Source organism: Saccopteryx leptura, chromosome 4 (genome assembly GCF_036850995.1).
Source record: "Saccopteryx leptura isolate mSacLep1 chromosome 4, mSacLep1_pri_phased_curated, whole genome shotgun sequence".
In the NCBI taxonomy this organism is placed as follows: domain Eukaryota; kingdom Metazoa; phylum Chordata; class Mammalia; order Chiroptera; family Emballonuridae; genus Saccopteryx; species Saccopteryx leptura.
The window spans coordinates 146,552,561-146,571,068 of NC_089506.1; the positions used below are offsets into that span (position 1 = coordinate 146,552,561).

General features: G+C 37.8%; 1 protein-coding gene and 1 pseudogene across 5 annotated transcripts in view; one reads left to right on the top strand and one right to left on the bottom strand.

Moving 5' to 3' along the window:
- POLR3G (RNA polymerase III subunit G) overlaps positions 1-18,073 on the top strand; it is a 37,416-nt gene extending 19,343 nt beyond the window's left edge. For 3 of the 5 annotated variants that reach the window (XM_066381826.1, XM_066381827.1, XM_066381828.1), the window contains exons 6-8: positions 5,963-6,045; positions 12,081-12,227; positions 15,327-17,703. In XM_066381826.1, coding sequence (XP_066237923.1) covers positions 5,963-6,045; positions 12,081-12,227; positions 15,327-15,413 — 317 coding nt within the window. In that variant the 3' untranslated portion in view covers positions 15,414-17,703. Of the gene's footprint in view, positions 1-5,962; positions 6,046-12,080; positions 12,228-15,326; positions 17,704-17,754 lie in introns of those variants that run through there. The other 2 variants (XR_010751128.1, XM_066381829.1) reach the window with 2 other exon arrangements.
- Positions 8,219-9,614, bottom strand: LOC136403227 (small ribosomal subunit protein uS8-like; annotated as a pseudogene).
- Positions 18,074-18,508: the final 435 nt, after the last annotated feature.

The following is an 18,508-nucleotide window of genomic DNA, read 5'->3' on the forward strand; positions in this document are numbered from 1 at the left end:
ATTTGAAAATATTTAAATGGTTATATTGCCTGATTTTTATGTGTTTTTTGGTTTTTAAGTGAGAGGAGGGAAGATAGACTCCTGCATGTACCCTGACCGGCATCTACCCAGCAACCCCCAGCTGAGGCCAATGCTCGAATCAGCCGAGCTGTCCTTAGTGCCTGAGGCTGACCAGACCAACCGAGTTATCCTCAGTGCAGGGGGCTGATGCTCAGACTAATTCAGCCACTGGCTTCAGAAGGAGAAGAGAGAGAGAAGGGGGAGAATGAGTGAAGAGAAGCAGATGGCTGCTTCTCATGTGTGCCCTGACCGGAGATTGAACCCGGGACTTCTGCATACCGGGCCAATGCTCTATCTACTGAGCCAACCAGCCAGGGCCTGATTTTTATGTGTTTAACTGAAACATTTGAAAATGGTAAAATTTAGGGATTGGTAGAATAGAGCTTTATGTTGTACATAAGATACAAAAGTGACATTTTCTGTTGTGTTGCACTTTCATAATTCCACTGAGAAAATAACTGTTGAGCATCTAACTATTGCTAGACAGTGCTAAGAGGAATCAAACAGTGGGCAAAGTGGGAACAGTCCTTGCCCTAATGGAGCATACAGCAAAATGTAGTAACAACATTTAGCAAAAACCCACTGCTCTCAGGGAAAAGTTCTTTGAGGAGATAGAATTGGTATACAGATTAAAGAATGAGTAGGAGTTTACTAAGATGATTTTGGAGAAAAATCAGGTTTGAGATGGAAAATCATAAATTTAATTCAAAGGTGGTTTTTAAGGTGTTTTTTTTCCTAAGGTAAACAGATAGCAAAGTTGAATATGTTGTTGGATATGGGGAGATGGATCTTAAAATGGAAATGGTGGTCATCAGAATAGATATTAAACTTGATACTATGAAAAAGATGAAATTAAAGGACTTGAAGAAACGGTGGCCTAAGACTGAGCTTAGGAAATACCAGAATTTAATGACTGGTAGAGAAAATTGAATCAGTAAAGAAAGGAGAGGGAAAGAGAAAAAGAAGAGGAGAGGAAACAGAAGAGAGTGGTGTTACAGATGAGTATTCAGAAGTGAAGTCTTTCATTAGGTGGTCAACAGTGTTAAAGGACATTAAAGAATGCTGCTGAGAGGTCCATAAGGTAAAGATTGGAAAATATAAATTAATTTTTGATGTGCTGGTCATTGCTGACTTTAGTGAGAGCTTTTTAAAAGATTCTGAGAGGTGGAATTCAGCAGACTAATGGTTAAGCATTGGAATGGGAGTTTAAGAAATGTAGACAGCATAGAAGAGTTTGTAGAGAATTTTGCTAAAAAACAATGAAGAGGTTATGAACAATGGGGGCCCTGGCCAGTTAGCTCAGTGGTAGAGCATTGGTCCACCATGTGGAAGTCCCGGGTTTGATTCCTGGCCAGGTAACACAGGAGAAGCACCCATCTGCTTCTCCACCTTCCCCCTCTCCTTTCTCTCTATCTCTCTCTTCCCCTCCTGCAGCCAAGGCTCCACTGGAGCAAAGTTGGCCCGGGCGCTGAGGATGGCTCCATGGCCTCCACTTCAGGCGCTAGAACAGCTCCAGTTGCAATGGAGCAATGCCCCAGATGAGCAGAGCACCACGCCTTGGTGGGCATGCTGGGTGGATCCCGGTTGGGCTCATGCGGGAGTCTGTCTCTCTGCCCCTCCACTTCTCACTTCCGAAAACAAAACAAAACAAAACAAAACAAAACGAACAATGGGATTAATAAGTAAGAGAAGAAATTCTGCCCAAATACCTCTTTTATTTTTTCAGGCCCTGTTTGAGTTTGTTGATAAGCTTTTTTAGAGCAGTTTTAGGTTCACAGCAAAAATGAGCAGGAAATGCAGAGGTTCCATATATTCTCTGCCCCACATACGTGCCTAGCCTCCCACATTGCCAGCACCTCCCCCCAGAGTGATACCTTTGTTACAGTCGATTAGCCTACAGTGACACATCATTATCACTCAGAGTCCATAGTTTACCTCTGAGTTCTCTCTTGGTGTTGTACATGCTATTGGCAAATGTGTAGCTGTGTGTCTTTACCATTATATTTTCAGACAGAGGAGTTTCAGTGCTCTAGAAATCCTCTGAGTTCTCTCTTGGTGTTGTACATGCTATTGGCAAATGTGTAGCTGTGTGTCTTTACCATTATATTTTCAGACAGAGGAGTTTCAGTGCTCTAGAAATCCTCTGTACTCGGCCAGTCATTCCCACCTCCTCCTGACCCCTGGCAACCACTGGTCTTATACTGACTCCATAGTATGACATTGCCTTTTCCAGAATGTCATGTAATTGGAATCACACTGTGTAGCCTTTCATGTTAGCTTCTTTCATTTAGCAATATGCATTTAATTTTCCTCCATGACATTTCAGGGCTGATAGCTTATTTCCTTTTAATGTTGAATAATGTCCCATCATCTAATTGTACTATAGTTGATTTATCCATTCACCTACTGAAAGGCATCCTGGTTGCTTCCAAGTTTGGGCAATTATTAATAAAGCTCCTACAAACATTCATTTTTGTGTGGACATAGTTTTCAGTTCTTGAGTAAATACCAAAGAGCATGATTGCTGGATTCCATGGTAAAAGTATGTTTAGTTGTATCAGGAACCACCAAACTGTCTTCCAAAGTGGCCATACCATTTTACATTCCCACAAGCAAGAAATAAGAGTTTCTGTTTTTCCACATCTTGACCAGCATTTGGTTTTTCAGTGTTCTAGATTTTGGCTATCATCTCATCTTAACTTGCATTTCCCTAATGACGTGTAATGTGAAGCATCTTTTTATATGCTTACTTTCCATTTGTATATCTTGTTTGGTGATATGTCTGTTAAGGTCTTTAGCCCATTTTTTAATTGATTATTGTGTTTTTATTGTTGAGCTTTAAGTGTTCTTGGTATATTTTGGATAACTGTCTGTAGGAAAAACACACTCCTGCTGTATGTTTCTCCTTTACTGTCATACTACTATCATTCCCAATTTCTCTTTTTTTTTTTGCGAGAAAGAGACAGAGAGAGGGATAGACAGGGACAGATGAGAAGCATCAATTCTTTGTTGCAGCTTTTTAGTTGTTCATTAATTGCTTTCTCATATGTGCCTTGACCCGGGGGCTCCAGCAGAGCGAGTGACCCCTTGCTCAAGCCAGCAACTTTGGGCTTCAAGCGAGCAACCATGGGTTATGTCTGTGATCCTACATTCAAGCCAGATGAGCCTGCACTCAAGCTGGCCACCTCGGGGTTTCAAACCTGGATCCTCTGCATCCCAGTCTAACGCTCTATCCACTGTGCCACCACCTGATCAGGCTGCAATTCTGACACCAGATATGTGGACTTATTTTCCCATAACAAGCGATTCTGTGCTACACCGGCTGGGTGCCTTACAATTCAATTCAATTCTGATATTAACTAGAGTTAGCACCGATGCCACAGGTTAAGGGCTCAGTTCCACAAGACTGCTCCCTACTTCAGATACTAATCTTGAATAGTAGGTCCCTAGGTTACTCAAACTGCTCTCTGATTTGGCTACAAATCAGATGTTCCTAGGACCTCCCACTCTTTGAATCTGATTTGCTAGAATAACATATTTGGCCAAAGATGGAAGAATGATTCATGTTAATGTTTTGGGGTTAAAAGAGTCTTTTAAGAATTTTTGGTAATTTGATACTTCTCCCCTAGTTATAATGCCTAAGTATTAGGCATTATATAAAGCCAGAATGATAAATAGGACAAGATAATGAGTGGACTGGAGCATACAACTTACTTTCTTGGTTAAGAAATTAGTAATTTTAATGTTTGTTAACTGACAATATTCTATAAAAGCCATTGAACAGACTATGTGTTATGAAATTTAAATAATGTATAAAAGAGCCTTAAAGAAAAACACTTAATGCTGTGAGTAAATTATATTCTTAATGCTATCTGGCATCAGTATCATATGTTGCAATCTCGTTAATTTATTTTCAATTTTTTATTGATTTTTTTAGAGAGGAAAAGAGAGAGTGAGAGAGAGATAGGAACATCAATCTCTTCCTGTGTGTGCCCTGACCTGGGATCAAACCAGCAGCCTCTGTGCTTCAGGACTATGCTCTAGCCAACTGCACTCTCTGGCCAGGGCTACTGTTCATTTATGACACTACTATATTTTTATGTGCTACAGTTCAAATTAAAGTCTTTGCCCACAAGGGGATCAAGAAACTTACCCATCATTAAATCTAACCATTACTTTTGTTTGAGCAAAACCTCACTAATTTATACATTTGGGAGTTCTAAGCTTGGTGTTTCCCCATGAGGTAATTTAATTTGAAATAACGCAGTAAATTATAATTTCATTAGTTATGGGTCATCCACGATAGTCTACACTTTTTTTTTTCTGTAGGTTAAATGTTCATCTTTACCAAAACTACATCTTTCTGAGCCATATTATTTTTCTATTACCAACTACTTTGTAGGTGTTTAGCCTGATTTAGGGGACTAAACACTATAATGCGTTTCTATAACAATGACAATTTTGTATCATAACATAATGCTTTGTTTGGTAACAGATTGGCAGGATCTTTATGTAAAATAATTCTGTAGTTTCTTACAGTTTCAGAATTACCTAAAAATGCGGTATTTTTTGTATGGCTTAAAAAATTGTCCCAAAGCCATTAACACATTTGTATTGTTTTGAGTATTCAGATTCATATGATGGATATGTTCACTTTAACATTTTTAATTTTCATTCCAAATATAGTGCTATGTTGCACTGAATATAACCTCTTTCTCATTTCTTTAATCATTGGCACTCATTTTTTTTTTTTTTTTTACAGAGACAGAGTCAGAGAGAGGGATAGACAGGGACAGACAGACAGGAACGGAGAGATAAGAAGCATCAATCATTAGTTTTTCATTGTGCACATGCATATTTATTCTATACATGTTTTTTATTTTCCAAACTTGGTAAAAATTGCCCCTGTTAAAATACAGTTATCGGTGAATAGGAAGCCAGTATAGATGACATATTTGTGAAATCTTTTTCTGGTAATATTTTAGCAATTTTTTCAGAGGTAATATTTTAGCAGTTTTGACATGAATTATATTAATTGCCAGTACAGATTTCCAGGACTAATAAATACAGTGTGTCCGTAAAGTCATGGTGCACTTTTGAATGGTCACAGGAGAGCAACAAAAGACGATAGAAATGTGAAATCTGCACCAAATAAAAGGAAAACCCACCCAGTTTCTGTAGGATGATGTGGCAGCATGTGCACATGCACAGATGATGACGTAACACCGTGTATACAGCGGAGCAGCCCACGGCCATGCCAGTCGAGATGTGGACAGTACAGAGGGTTCAGTGTGTTCTGTGGCTCGCTAAATTTGAATCCGTGACCAAAGTGCAACGTGAATATCGGCGCGTTTATAACAAAGCACCACCACATAGGAATAACATTATTCGGTGGGATAAGCAGTTGAAGGAAACCGGCAGTTTGGTGGAGAAACCCCGTTCTGGTAGGCCATCAGTCAGTGACAGGTCTGTAGAGGCTATACGGGATAGCTACCTAAGGAGCCCTAAAAAATCTGTGCGTGAGCTCACATCGAACTGCACTGAATAGGTATGAAACTGGGAGAGTTTTCTTTTATTTGGGGCAGATTTCACATTTCTATCGTCTTTTGTTGCTTTCCTGTGACCGGTCAAAAGTGCAACATGACTTTACGGACACACTGTAGATAATCTGGTTGCAGTCGTAGAAAATACCCTATTAAGTTATTATTTAATTTCCATCATGGAAAATTGGTGAGGAGTGCTTACTTATTATGTTTATTCTTTAAAAACGTGAATTCACGCTGCAAATTATGTGTCTACCTGGTATGACATACTACTATGCTAGGCAGCATATTAAAAGGCAACAAAATATAACACACCATTGCTGTTACTGAAAAATGTGTTAACAGTGATTTTACTTCAGCAGGTCCAAAATCCAAAAAGGTGAATGATACCAGCAAAGACACTTCACTCACTAATACTGTGGATGTATTGAAAAAAATTGAGGTAAGGTTTTTTTCTTACTATAAGAGTGAACTGAAAAATTGTCATACCTCCTTTTGCCTTCTTCAGCCTTTCCACCTTCTCTCACTTTTTAACAACATGTGGATTTGACAGATCCGAGCCCAGCACACAGGTAACGGGAAAGGTTTGAACACCGTTGGCTGGGAGATAAGGGCTCCAGTGTGTCCTTCTCTCCCACTCACCTGTCAGCTTGCTTCGCCTTCTGTCACATGCTTTTTCTATCCTGTCCCTATTTTCCCCTTGTATTTGAATTATGCATGGGCAAGAAATGAGTTGCATCCCTAGAATGTATTTCTTTTAAAAACCTTTCAGTTTTTCTCCTGTTGTTATACATGTACTTTCTAATGCTTTTCTGCTGTCTCATGTTAAGTATAGAATATTCTATTGAAGGAAGACCTTAATTTATGGAACTTATTTTTATATATTTTTTTAATATTCAAAACCAAAAAGATTTAAAATTCAAACATTTAATAACTGAAAAATTTCCCTCCCATTCTGTTCCCTTCCTATAGACAACCAACATTACCAGTTTCTTATATGTCCTTCCAGAAATATTTTATGTGTAGCAAACTCAATTTTTTTTTTTTACAGAGACAGAGAGAGAGTCAGAGAGAGGGATAGATAGGGACAGACAGACAGGAATGGAGAGAGATGAGAAGCATCATTAGTTTTTCGTTGCGACACTTTAGTTGTTCATTGATTGCTTTCTCATATGTGCCTTGACTGCGGGCCTTCAGCAGACCGAGTAACCCCTTGCTGGAGCCAGCGACCTTGGGTCCAAGCTGGTGAGCTTTGCTCAAACCAGACGAGCCTGCGCTCAAGCTGGCGACCTCCGGGTCTCGGACCTGGGTCTTCCCCATCCCAGTCCGATGCTCTATCCACTGCACCACTGCCTGGTCAGGCTCAATTTTTTTAAATGACAAAAGGTAGCATATATATTCTTCCCTTTTCATTTTATCGCTTATATCTTATAGATGGTTCCATGTCAATCTGTATAGACTTGGGTTTTTTTTTTTTTGGTTGCACTGTAAGAATGAACCATGATTTATTTAATCAGTGCCCTACTGATGGACATTATGTTGCTGCAATGAATTCGTGTTAATTATATCATCTCACATGTGTAGGGTAGATTTCTAGATATGTATTTGTTGGGACAATTGTTACATGTATTGTGTAAGATGAGTAAATTTGAACAGCTCATGCTCCGTGAAGGGTATCCCAGTTTATTCTGTTAGTGCATGTATTACCTTGCAGTGATGATGACGATGATGATAGCAGCGAGCGCTTATTGAAAACTTATTACTTACCAGGCCCTTTGATGAACTGTTTACGTTCATTATGTCCTGAAGACTTAATTACAACAGAAACCTGAGATGAATATTATTGTTACTTACCTACAGATAAGATGGGTATTATTATTCCTTCTTTACTTACTTTAAAACTTGACTTGCCTGGCCAAGTTGACCAGCTACATGGTAATAGAAGCTTGTAGTTTTGTTATTGTATTTTGACAGTACTTGAGCTGGAAATAACATGTCTGAAAGTAAAGCCAAGAGAATTGTAGAAGGAATAGTGTTAACTGTCAGGTTTAACTGTGGTGGAATAATGGATGGGGTTGCAGACCTAGCCAGCTTGTATTGATCAAACACAGATTCTGACTGTTCTTAAAGCTTCCTAGAAAGAAGTTGCTACGTTGGCATGTCTTATAAGGAAGTTTGATTTGGACTTTGGAATGTGTTTTTTTTTGTTTGTCTGTTTGTTTGTTTTTTTGTATTTTTCTGAAGCTGGAAATGGGGAGAGACAGTCAGACAGACTCCCGCATGCGCCCAACCGGGATTCACCCGGCAGGCCCACCAGGGGCGACGCTCTGCCCACCAGGGGGCGATGCTCTGCCCCTCCGGGGCGTGGCTCTGCCACGACCAGAGCCACTCTAGCGCCTGGAGCAGAGGCCAAGGAGCCATCCCCAGCGCCCAGGCCATCTTTGCTCCAATGGAGCCTTGGCTGCGGGAGGGGAAGAGAGAGACAGAGAGGAAGGGGGGGGGGTGGAGAAGCAAATGGGCGCTTCTCCTATGTGCCCTGGCCTGGAATCGAACCCGGGTCCCCCGCACTCCAGGCCAACGCTCTACCGCTGAGCCAACCGGCCAGGGCCGGAATGTGGTTTTTCATCAAAACAAATTGTGCTTCCTTATTCTCTGCATTTGAACACCTTTTCAGTACAAACTGAAGTTTTAAATCTAAAAATCCCAATGAGTTGCAGTTTCAGTAGAGCAAAATTAGCTTCCAGATGACTCTGTTACTGTTCATTTCTTCAGCAAAAGCAGTTTCAAGTTTTATAATAAAACTGGATAGAGAGGGAGTGACATTCACTTAAATTTCATAATTAACATGTGAATCACCAGACACCTGTAAACTAATATTTGAGCTTCCTGTTTCTGTATGACATGCAGAGAGAACTGTAATGGGGTGGCCATTTAGCATTTAAACTACAAAAACTGTTCTTTATCTATAAATTAACCCTTTTAAAGGTTTTCTCATTATATTATTCACATTATTCTTAAAACAAATATGTCAAGTAGCAAGGCTAAATAGTTATATCTCATAGAAGAGAAAATGGTAGGAGCTTAACACAAAAAGAATGAAATAATGAGACACACACACATATATATATATATATAACTTTTAGATCATTTTTTAAATTACACAAATGTGTTATTTATTAACTGATTCAGGTATTTTATGGGTTTGCTTTAGGTCTGTGTGGTAGAAATAAAGTTAAGGTTATTTATGTAAAGTTATTTGAGGTGGCAGTAATGAAAATAAAGAATAGAATGAATTCTGTATTTTAAAAATATTTTTACATAACTGGTTTAAATAATTCCATTGCTAATTATGAAATAATAGCCAATTGCATGATTTTTCAAATATAGTACATATCTTGCACAGAGTTAAATACTGTACTATAATTCCTCTTAACTACACAAAGTTATGGGCTGTACACCTTTTACTATGGTTTCATTAAAATAGAAAAGAAAAATCCATATGTTAATGTTAACTTAGCATCATTATTTGTATACGTGTATATTTCTTTTTATCCATTGAGGCATTTTATTGCACGTATATATTGCCTTCCTAGAAAAAGAATCCCAGAATTTTCCCTCCTCTGTGTTTTCCTCTTGCTTCTTCATTGTCCATGATGCCGCTCAGGTTGTCTGTACAGTGAACCCAAACTGATGGGAACAAAGCAGGTGGTTCTGCCATTTTTCTAGATCTTTGAATTACACATCAGATCTGAGGTTCCAGATCTTCACTTGCCTGTAAGGTTCACAACAATTTCCCCAGCTCTGTGGTCATCAATAATTTCAAATTTGCCAATATAACCGTGCTTCATCATCATAGTGAGAAGCTGGACAATGACTTTGGAGCACGAGCTAATGAGAACCTGGTGTTTGTGTCTCTCTGCAATACTGGTGCTCTTGGGAGCATCAGGCAGGGCAGTCATGCACACCACTGTGATGGCCTGCAATGATGGCAGAAAGAGACGTGTTGTATTTATAGATACTTCCGAGTTCTATAAATATTGTTTTGTTTACTTGCAGTTTTCCAAAGGATTGCCAGTTAGAAGACTTGCACACATTCTATTGTAGTAATAAGTCACATAAGGCAAGCTGGGTCAGTACGAAGATAATTAATCTTGGTCTTATTTGTTCTGTCTGAGTGGGGTGAAGTGACAACAGGAAAGTAGAGTTTGAATTTTGATTAGAAACTGAGTTTATCTGCTGTAGTCTTTCCATTGCCTTTGATTATCCTAAAATTCATATTTGAATGTAATAAATTTTTTAAATAAATATTTAAGAACCAATAAGGGAATGGCTAAGTTGTAATCACCCCAAATGTAGAATGTGTTTTATCTCTATAGGTAATACACTAAGCATATATCTTATAATAGAATGGAGTATTTGCAGGTTATGAATTAATGTTCTGATTACTGTTTAAGAATATGCATATCTTAGCTAAAGTGATTATATGCCTTATGACTATTGAAATGTGAAATTATTGCTGCACCTACCTCCCAGAAAGCTTGTGAAATCCTATCACTTATACAAATTAAGCATAGAACAATTTAGTGAACAAAGTGATAGTAATGAAAACAGCTCATTTTTATCAAATGGGCGAAAATTGTTGGTAATCATAATAGGAATATGAAGCTGTATTACAGTTAAATTTGTGTGTTAAAGTTATGGGATGCGGTCCTGGCCAGTGGCTCAGTGGATAGAGCATAGGCCCGGTGTATGGACATCCTGGCTTCGATTCCCAGTCAGGGCACATCTGCACCAACCCCGCTCGCTTCCTCTCCCCCTTCTCTCCCTTTCCCCCTCCTGCAGCCAGTGGCTCGATTGGTTCCAGGCGCTGAAGATAGCTCCATTAGAGCATGACAGCCTCAGGTGCTAAAAATAGCTCAGTACTGGAGCATTCGTCCCAGAAGGAGTTTGACAGGTGGATCCCAGTCCAGGCTTGTGTGGGAATGTGCCTCACCATCTCTCCTTCTCTCACCTAAAAACACACAAAAAAGTTATGAGATAGTAGTATAATCATTTTAACAGGGTGGATAAGTAGAACCATCATGCAATCAAAGCTTTCCTAATTCCGCACCTCTGTTTTGCCTCCTCCTGTACAGTTGTTAATAAGCACTTATGTTGACTGTGACTTGAGTTTTAAGCTTTCTTTTTTCTCAACCTACCAGGTATGTTAAGAAGCAAAATTCCTGGAAATGGGGAGTAAATAATGAGGGAGAAAAGAAATAAAAAGACTTGGATAATCTGCAAATGGGACAACTCACCCCAATATGACTTATGATTGTTTTAAATAATTATGCTTATAAACTAAAACATAGACATTTTAGAAAAGTACCCTTACATTGGCTCTTCCCCTTTTATGTTAGAAGGAAAACAAAATAATATTCTTTTTTTTTTTTTTTTTTTACAGGGACAGAGAGAGAGTCAGAGAGAGGGATAGACAGGGACAGACAAACAGGAACAGAGAGAGATGAGAAGCATCAGTGATTAGTTTTTCATTGCGACACCTTAGTTGTTCATTGATTGCTTTCTCATATGTGCCTTGACTGCGGGCCTTGAGCAGACCGAGTAACCCCTTGCTGGAGCCAGCGACCTTGGGTCCAAGCTGGTGAGCTTTTTGCTCAAGCCAGATGAGCCTGCACTCAACCTGGTGACCTTGGGGTCTCGAACCTGAGTCCTTCCGCATCCCAGTTCAATGCTCTATCCACTGCGCCACTGCCTGGTCAGGCAAAAATAATATTCTTAAAATTCTTCATAGGCCCTGGCCAGTTGGCTCAGTGGTAGAGCATTGGCCTGGTGTGCAGGAGTCCCGGGTTCGATCCCCAGCCAGGGCACACAGGAGAAGCGCCCATCTGCTTCTCCACCCCTCCCCCTCTCCTTCCTCTCTGTCTCTCTTCCCCTACTGCAACCAAGGCTCCATTGGAGCAAAGTTGGCCCGAGCACTGGGGATGGCTCTGTGGCCTCTGCCTCAGTCGCTAGAATGGCTCTGGTTGCAACCAAGCAACGCCCCAGATGGGCAGAGCATCACCCCCTGGTGGGCATGCCAGGTGGATCCCGGTCGGGCGCATGCGGGAGTCTGACTGCCTCCCTGTTTCCAACTTCAGAAAAAATTAAAAAAAAAAAATCTTCATAAACTGAGTCATTGTAGTATTTTTGAAGAAGGTATTATAGAAATTATAAAAATAAAGCACTGTGCATAGAGCTGATGCCCCAGCATTACCTGGGACCCAATTATAAAGTAACAAAATCAAAGAAAATACTAGTGTTGTGATAGGACAGTGAGTTCCTCCTTTTCTGAGTTAACTCATGATTTCCTGTGTGATGTCTGGTAGTGTTGGTAAGGGTGGGGTAGAAAAAGGTGAGGGTAATTGTATTCTCAACGCTGAGCAGGGAGGTCAAAATCTAGTGGTTAACAAATAAGTTAATGAAATTCATTTGTAACAGGAATTGGAAAAGAGAGGTGATGGTGAAAAATCAGATGAGGAAAATGAAGAGAAAGAAGGAAGCAAAGAGAAAAGTAAAGAAGGCGATGAGGAGGAGGAAGATGATGCTGCCGAACAAGAGGAATATGATGAAGAAGAGCAAGAAGAGGTAATGGTCTATTTTGGTAAAAGGCGAAAGATTTATGCGATCTGAAGAGAAACCAGAGTATGGTAATGGTCTGTTTTGGAAGGGTAACAAAGTAACATTAAGAATTATCTAATAAGGAATAAGATATATGGGATAGATTAAAATGAACAAACAAAAACCAAGTTGATTGGAATCACGGCCATTTTATTATCATTGGCATCTCTTCCCTTGTATCAACAGAATTATAGCATTGAAGTGATAATGACACCAAATTGAATTAGGAAGTAAAAAGTATCTTGATAGCCCACCAATTAAGAAAATTGATCAGATTATTTTAATTAAAATTTGTCGACATAGAATTTTAAGTCAGCAATTAAGGGCTTAGTCATGTAGGTCTGAGGAGGAATCATTGTCCCATTGTGTGTTTCAAAACCTAGACTGGACGTGGACACTGAAAACATTTATAATCCAACCTCAAGTCTCTGACTGAGTCACGAGTCAGTGTTTTGGATTTTGGATTTGCAACTTTGAGAAACATGGTGCATTTCAAAGTAAACTGGAGTCAATCCAGATATCTTTGAGTAGGGAAACTTTGTTGGTCACAGGCTCATTGGGACTTTGTCGAGACCTCCTGCAGTAGCCCTAGGCTGAGAGTTTCTTTTCCATTCCAGTGGCCCTTGTCTTCACTCCGTTTCAGCTTTTCACATCACACTCTGCATTTTTCTTCACCTGAAACTCCTCCAACTATGAAATCTTTATTACATGCTTCCAGCTATGAAATGTTTATTACATGCCTTATTTGCATTAAATTTCAGATTCTTTTTTATTGGGACAGATCTATTTTTATGTTTTCAAATTAGCTAACCACATTTATTAAATAATTTGCCACCTTTGTTGATTTGAAATTCTCCTTTATTAACTGTTAGATTCTACATCTACTTAGATGTATTTCTGGATTCTGTTCCATTGATCTGTTTCTGAACCATCACTATGCTGTTCCAATAACTAGAATCTTCTGATTATTTGTTAATATTTGTAGGGCATGCTACCCATTTTTTTCAGGATTTTCCTGAGTATTCTTTATTTATTCTTCCAGGTAAATTTTTGCTCTAAGCATTTTTAAATTAAACATATCACATTTGTCTCCAGTTTTCTTTCAGATCATTCACTTTATTCCTTCACTCTGACCTGATTGAAACTGCCAAGCCCTCTGATCCAGTCTCTCCTTTATTGGTTCCCTGTCTTCATTTCCTTCCCTAAGGAGCCCTTGCTAGCTCTTCAACTTCTTTCTTGCTGTTGCTCTTGTCCCTTGGTCTCCCGGTCCCTACCTGAAACCTTGGATCAGTTCCATTGTCTCCCTCATTGCCCCTCCGAACCTGCCTACTGAGCGTTTCTGAGAAATCACAGAAACTCATGCCACTGAGAACACTAGTCCCATTTTGCTGGCTAACGTTTTCTGTTGTCCTTCATAAGTATTTTAGATTGTCTTTCTTCTTAACCTCTCTCCTGATTAGCTTTTCTACTTTTAGCAGATATAGCATGTTTATACAGAAAATAAAGCCACTCAGAGAAAACTTTTATTTCATGTCATCTGTCTTCAGACTGTCTTCCTTTCTTCTTCTCTTTTTTTATCAATGGAAGAAATGTCCATCCAGTGTGGAGCTAATGGTCCTTCCCTCTTTGGGGACCATATTCCTCATGTCATTTCCCTTTTTGTATCTTCAACCATGCCTTGCCTCCCCTGTACATTGGCCTTAGGCTTCTGCTAATTTCCAGACATTATTGGATTTCTTGGCACCAGAGAAGCCAAGTCAACTTCCTGGAAATGGTAAGGTTATTACAGTATTTAGTGAAGACAAAGTAATAAAATATATATCTGAATACAAGATACCTTTCTTGCATTATCTGTATAAATTTATATATAAAATCTACCATGTGGATACTAAATAAACTGATATCCAGGAGACTTCCTTTTGGGAATAGTCTCTATGTCTTACTTTGTCATAAATCCTGCTGTAGATGGTAAAGATGTGGAGGTTAATTTTTATTGTGGCTGATTTCAATCATGTACAAAAATCTAGTGCCTATTGAAATACACAACCCAGCTTTAACAGTGATCAGTGCATAGGCACTCTTAATCACTCATTCATCCATCCAGTCCACTCTTGTGCCCCCACATCAAAACCCATCTGCCTTGGATTTTGTAAAGCAAATCCTAGGCATTGTATCATTTCATCCATGAATAACTCAGTATTACGCAAAAACAAGGGCTCTTTAACAATGTCACAGTATCACTCTTATACCCAACACAATGAAATATAATTCCTTAATATCATCAAATATTAAGCCAGTGTTCAAAATTTTTTTATTGTCTCAAAAAATTGTTCCAGTCAAAATCCAGATACAGTCCTTATACTGCAGTTGGGTAATAATTTCCTTAAATTTCTTTTTGTATCTAAAATGGGCTTTTGAATTTTTTATTAAAAGCACAGAGATATCTTGACTCACTTACATGGATAATAGTCTTAGCCATAAGAATTGGAATGTTCCCAAGGGCTAATCCCTATTAACATAATGGAAATTGAATTGCCCTAGAAAGGTGTAATATGGCATCTTTAAGTTTTGATTTTCTGAGGCCTTTTTATGATCAAAAGCAAAAATTCTTGTTTCTGCTCAGTTGTGCATTGTGACTAAAACCCTCAGATCTGGTGTTAATGTAAATTGGCTTTGTTTCTTGAATGTCATATGTTTGTTTGAAATAAGTGTTCAATGGTTTAGCTAACTAAACCACGTATCATTCCACTGAGGTGTAGTGAATTAAATGTGTCATCCTACTAAAATGTAATGGGCATCTCTTTAGCTAGTTGGTGCCTGAGAATAGAGGGAGGAGGTGAGCTTGGAGAAAGCAGCACAAGTACAGTAGATGTAAGTGAAAGCTAATGTGCTTTCAAAGCAGATGGCGTAGCAGAGACTGCTTTTAAGTCTGGTGTTTTTTATTATCTAAATTTAATATTTATAAATTCGGAGGGACAGCCTTATGTTCTTTAACAATGTTTAATATTTACTGAGGAATTTATCACTCATTTTAATGTTTACTGAGGAATCAATCGTTTCGCTTAGGAAAATGACTACATTAACTCATACTTTGAAGACGGAGATGACTTTGGCGCAGACAGTGATGACAACATGGATGAAGCAACGTATTAGCTATGAAATTTCTCAAAATGCACTTTTTTGATATGGCTTCTGAAAATTTGGACAGCCTTGTTTCCTTATTTCTGGTAAGGAATGAGTTTTTTTGTCTTGTTCGACAATTCTTGTTACCAAAATACTCAGAGCCACTTTGAGTTTTACATACTATGTAGTTAGTTTACCAGTTAGTCCCTGACACTCTGACATTCCTCTCAACACCTGTTTATCCCTCATGAGTATTCAAGTGAAAATTTTATTTTTGCTTTTATTTGGATTAGAATGTGCCTAAAGTTTCTGCAGCTATGTATTCATACTTGAACAAATTATTCTTATTCAACTGTGTTGATCTTTTGTAAAACTATTGCTAGTCATCATAATGGATTTCTGTAACCTTAAATTTGATGTAATACTGCACATGGAGCACTTTAAAAACAAAAAATCTTGAAAATAATTTTACTTTTACATATTATGTTCTATGCTACTATATTATGACTACATAAACCTACCTGAGCTCTTTATATGAGAAGTTTTGTGATCAAAAATAATCACAGGGAAAAATGCCAGGTGGAGGTATATAAATGTCATAGGTTACATCTTAGCCAGTACAAAGACTTGGGATGGGTATAAAATACTGAATTGGGAGCTAACTTCATACTATACAATATACAAATTAATCACCTTCTCACTGTAATTGGTTTGATATGTCGAATGGTTGGGTTTATGAAAAATTGGACTGAGACATCTTATGTAAGTTTGTATTTTACAAAAACGTATGAGTTAAGTTTTAGTCATAAATCTCACTGCAGGATGCATGTGTGGAGTTTGTGAGGTATAATGGCCTCTGTTATATTTCAAAGAACTCATGTTAATTGATTTATATAACAATGTAGAATAACTCAGGTCACTTTGAAATGAAGATTAAGCTTCTTTTGTTTTAATTAAAAACTAGCTCCCCTGACTTTTTATATTGGGGGCAGGGTGGGGAGGGGAGATATCAAAAACCTTAGTCTCTAAAGATTCATAAATGCCAAAGATTTTGAAAGGGATTCGTATTATGTATTCAAAAATGATTTATTAATATTACCTACCAAAAGAAATAAATTTATTTTTCCCTTTTGGGAAGCTATCACCCATTACCCTCTAACCTGAGAATTGGAGTTCTATTTCTGCCTTTACTGTTAAACTCAACTTTGAATTTGAGCTTTGTTTTCTGTCAGTTTCCTACAAAAACTGCTTAAAGACCAACCAAAATTTACTGTATGTATTCATTCTCTTAGCATACAGAAATAATCTCTTCTTCATTTACATTTGGCTTGGCCTTCTAAAAAATGGTAATTTGTAAAGTGAATGAAAACAGTTTTGAGAAACAAACTTGTTTTCCTCACAAAATATATTGTAATTTGATTTTCCCATTATTCTGGGGGAGGAAATTAAACATTATCTTGTGCTGTTTTGTAAAATGACTTTCTCAGGAAAAAGATCACTCTCAGTTGTAGCAGTTCCTCAGATAATTTAGGATGGGTGTGAGGACCATTATTAGGTCAGTGCATATGTGATCATATGTGAATGTCTTGTTTAAAGGAATTTATAAAAAATTTAAAGATTCTAAATGGAAAACGACTAAAATAAGTCTACCTTAAAGCAGCTATCTACTGTACTTAGAGTAGAAACCTCACTTAAAGTTTCTATTGTAATGGGAAAATAGTCATTTATGATTTCTAATTATATAGGTGTGTTTTAGTCTCTCACCTTAGTACCTTAACCTAGTATCACTTAATTTATAAAGTCTTACCTCTGTGGTTGTGTTTGTTTTATTGTAAATCTGCAGATTACTGCTTGAATATGGCAAACACACCAATGACAGAGGTACTTGTTCCCCTAGCTTTCAGTGCTCCAACACTTTAGTCCTGCAGATGGTAAGACAGCCCTTTGGGCAGGGTCTTTGGGAAGCTGTAGCCATCCTCCCCTTAAGTGCATTGTGCTTCCCCTTTGGAAAAATCTCTTTACAAATGTTAAGTAGACTAATTATGGGAACAGGCAGGAAGTATTTACAGGTTGCTTTGCCAGCATGAATCTTATTTTTGTGGCTTAAAATCTCAGAGACTGTGAAGTTATTTCATAAGAAGGTAAACTTTAATGCAGAGCTAGCATCTTATATATGAACACATACTTATTGGCTAAGTGTCTTTTAACTTGCTATCAAACAAGCAATACTGTTTTGTTTGCTATAATGCTTATTTTTCTGTATTTGTTTACATATTAAATTCTTACGAAACAAAATGGTGTCCTGTTTTATAGAGTTGTTTTACCTTGAAGGTACATAAATATATTTTATAGAGAAAACAATTTAATACAGATTTTACCAGGTAAAACAGCTATCAGGATGCCAGTATCAAATATTCTTGAACAAACCAACAAATGAAAACTCGAGGTGATTAAAGTTGTGATTAACGGATTTGACAGACAGTGGATCACTTGACGGCATTGCTGACAAATTCAGAGGATGTTAACCTTTCCTTCCCCACTACTTCCTAAGGTCAGTGGCGTGGCCTTAATATGGTTTCAAGTTCCAGAGTTAGTAAAACTTTTTATATTAAAAAAGATGTAATTAAATTCAATTTTAAGATCCAGATGATTACAAAAGTAGGGAGCTGTATCATAAATTCCTCCATTAAATAAAAGCTCCAAAGAACTTTCTCAATTCTTTTTTGCTCCTGTTGGTAATTTTTTTAAAATTAATATGTAGAAAGGTTTTTTTGTTTCATAATAAAATCTATTAATAGAGCATATTATACTGCTCACAAAAATTAGGGGATATTTTATAGCTTCATATTTATTTTGAAGTATCCCCTAATTTTTGTGAGCAGTATATTATAGGACTAATCTATAACTTGGTATGAAGTCCTATCCCTGCTTTATGAGTGAGATCTTCTTCTCTGAGGTTCAAGATCTCTCAAAGAATACACATCTGAAGTTTTTATTTCATTTCACTTTCATCCTTTAAGAAATCCAGTAGATTTTTGTTTCAATATCAGAAGGGGAAAACTTGAATTGGTAAACCTGTGGCAACTTGATCTACCTTACATAATATCTTTATTATATCAAATACT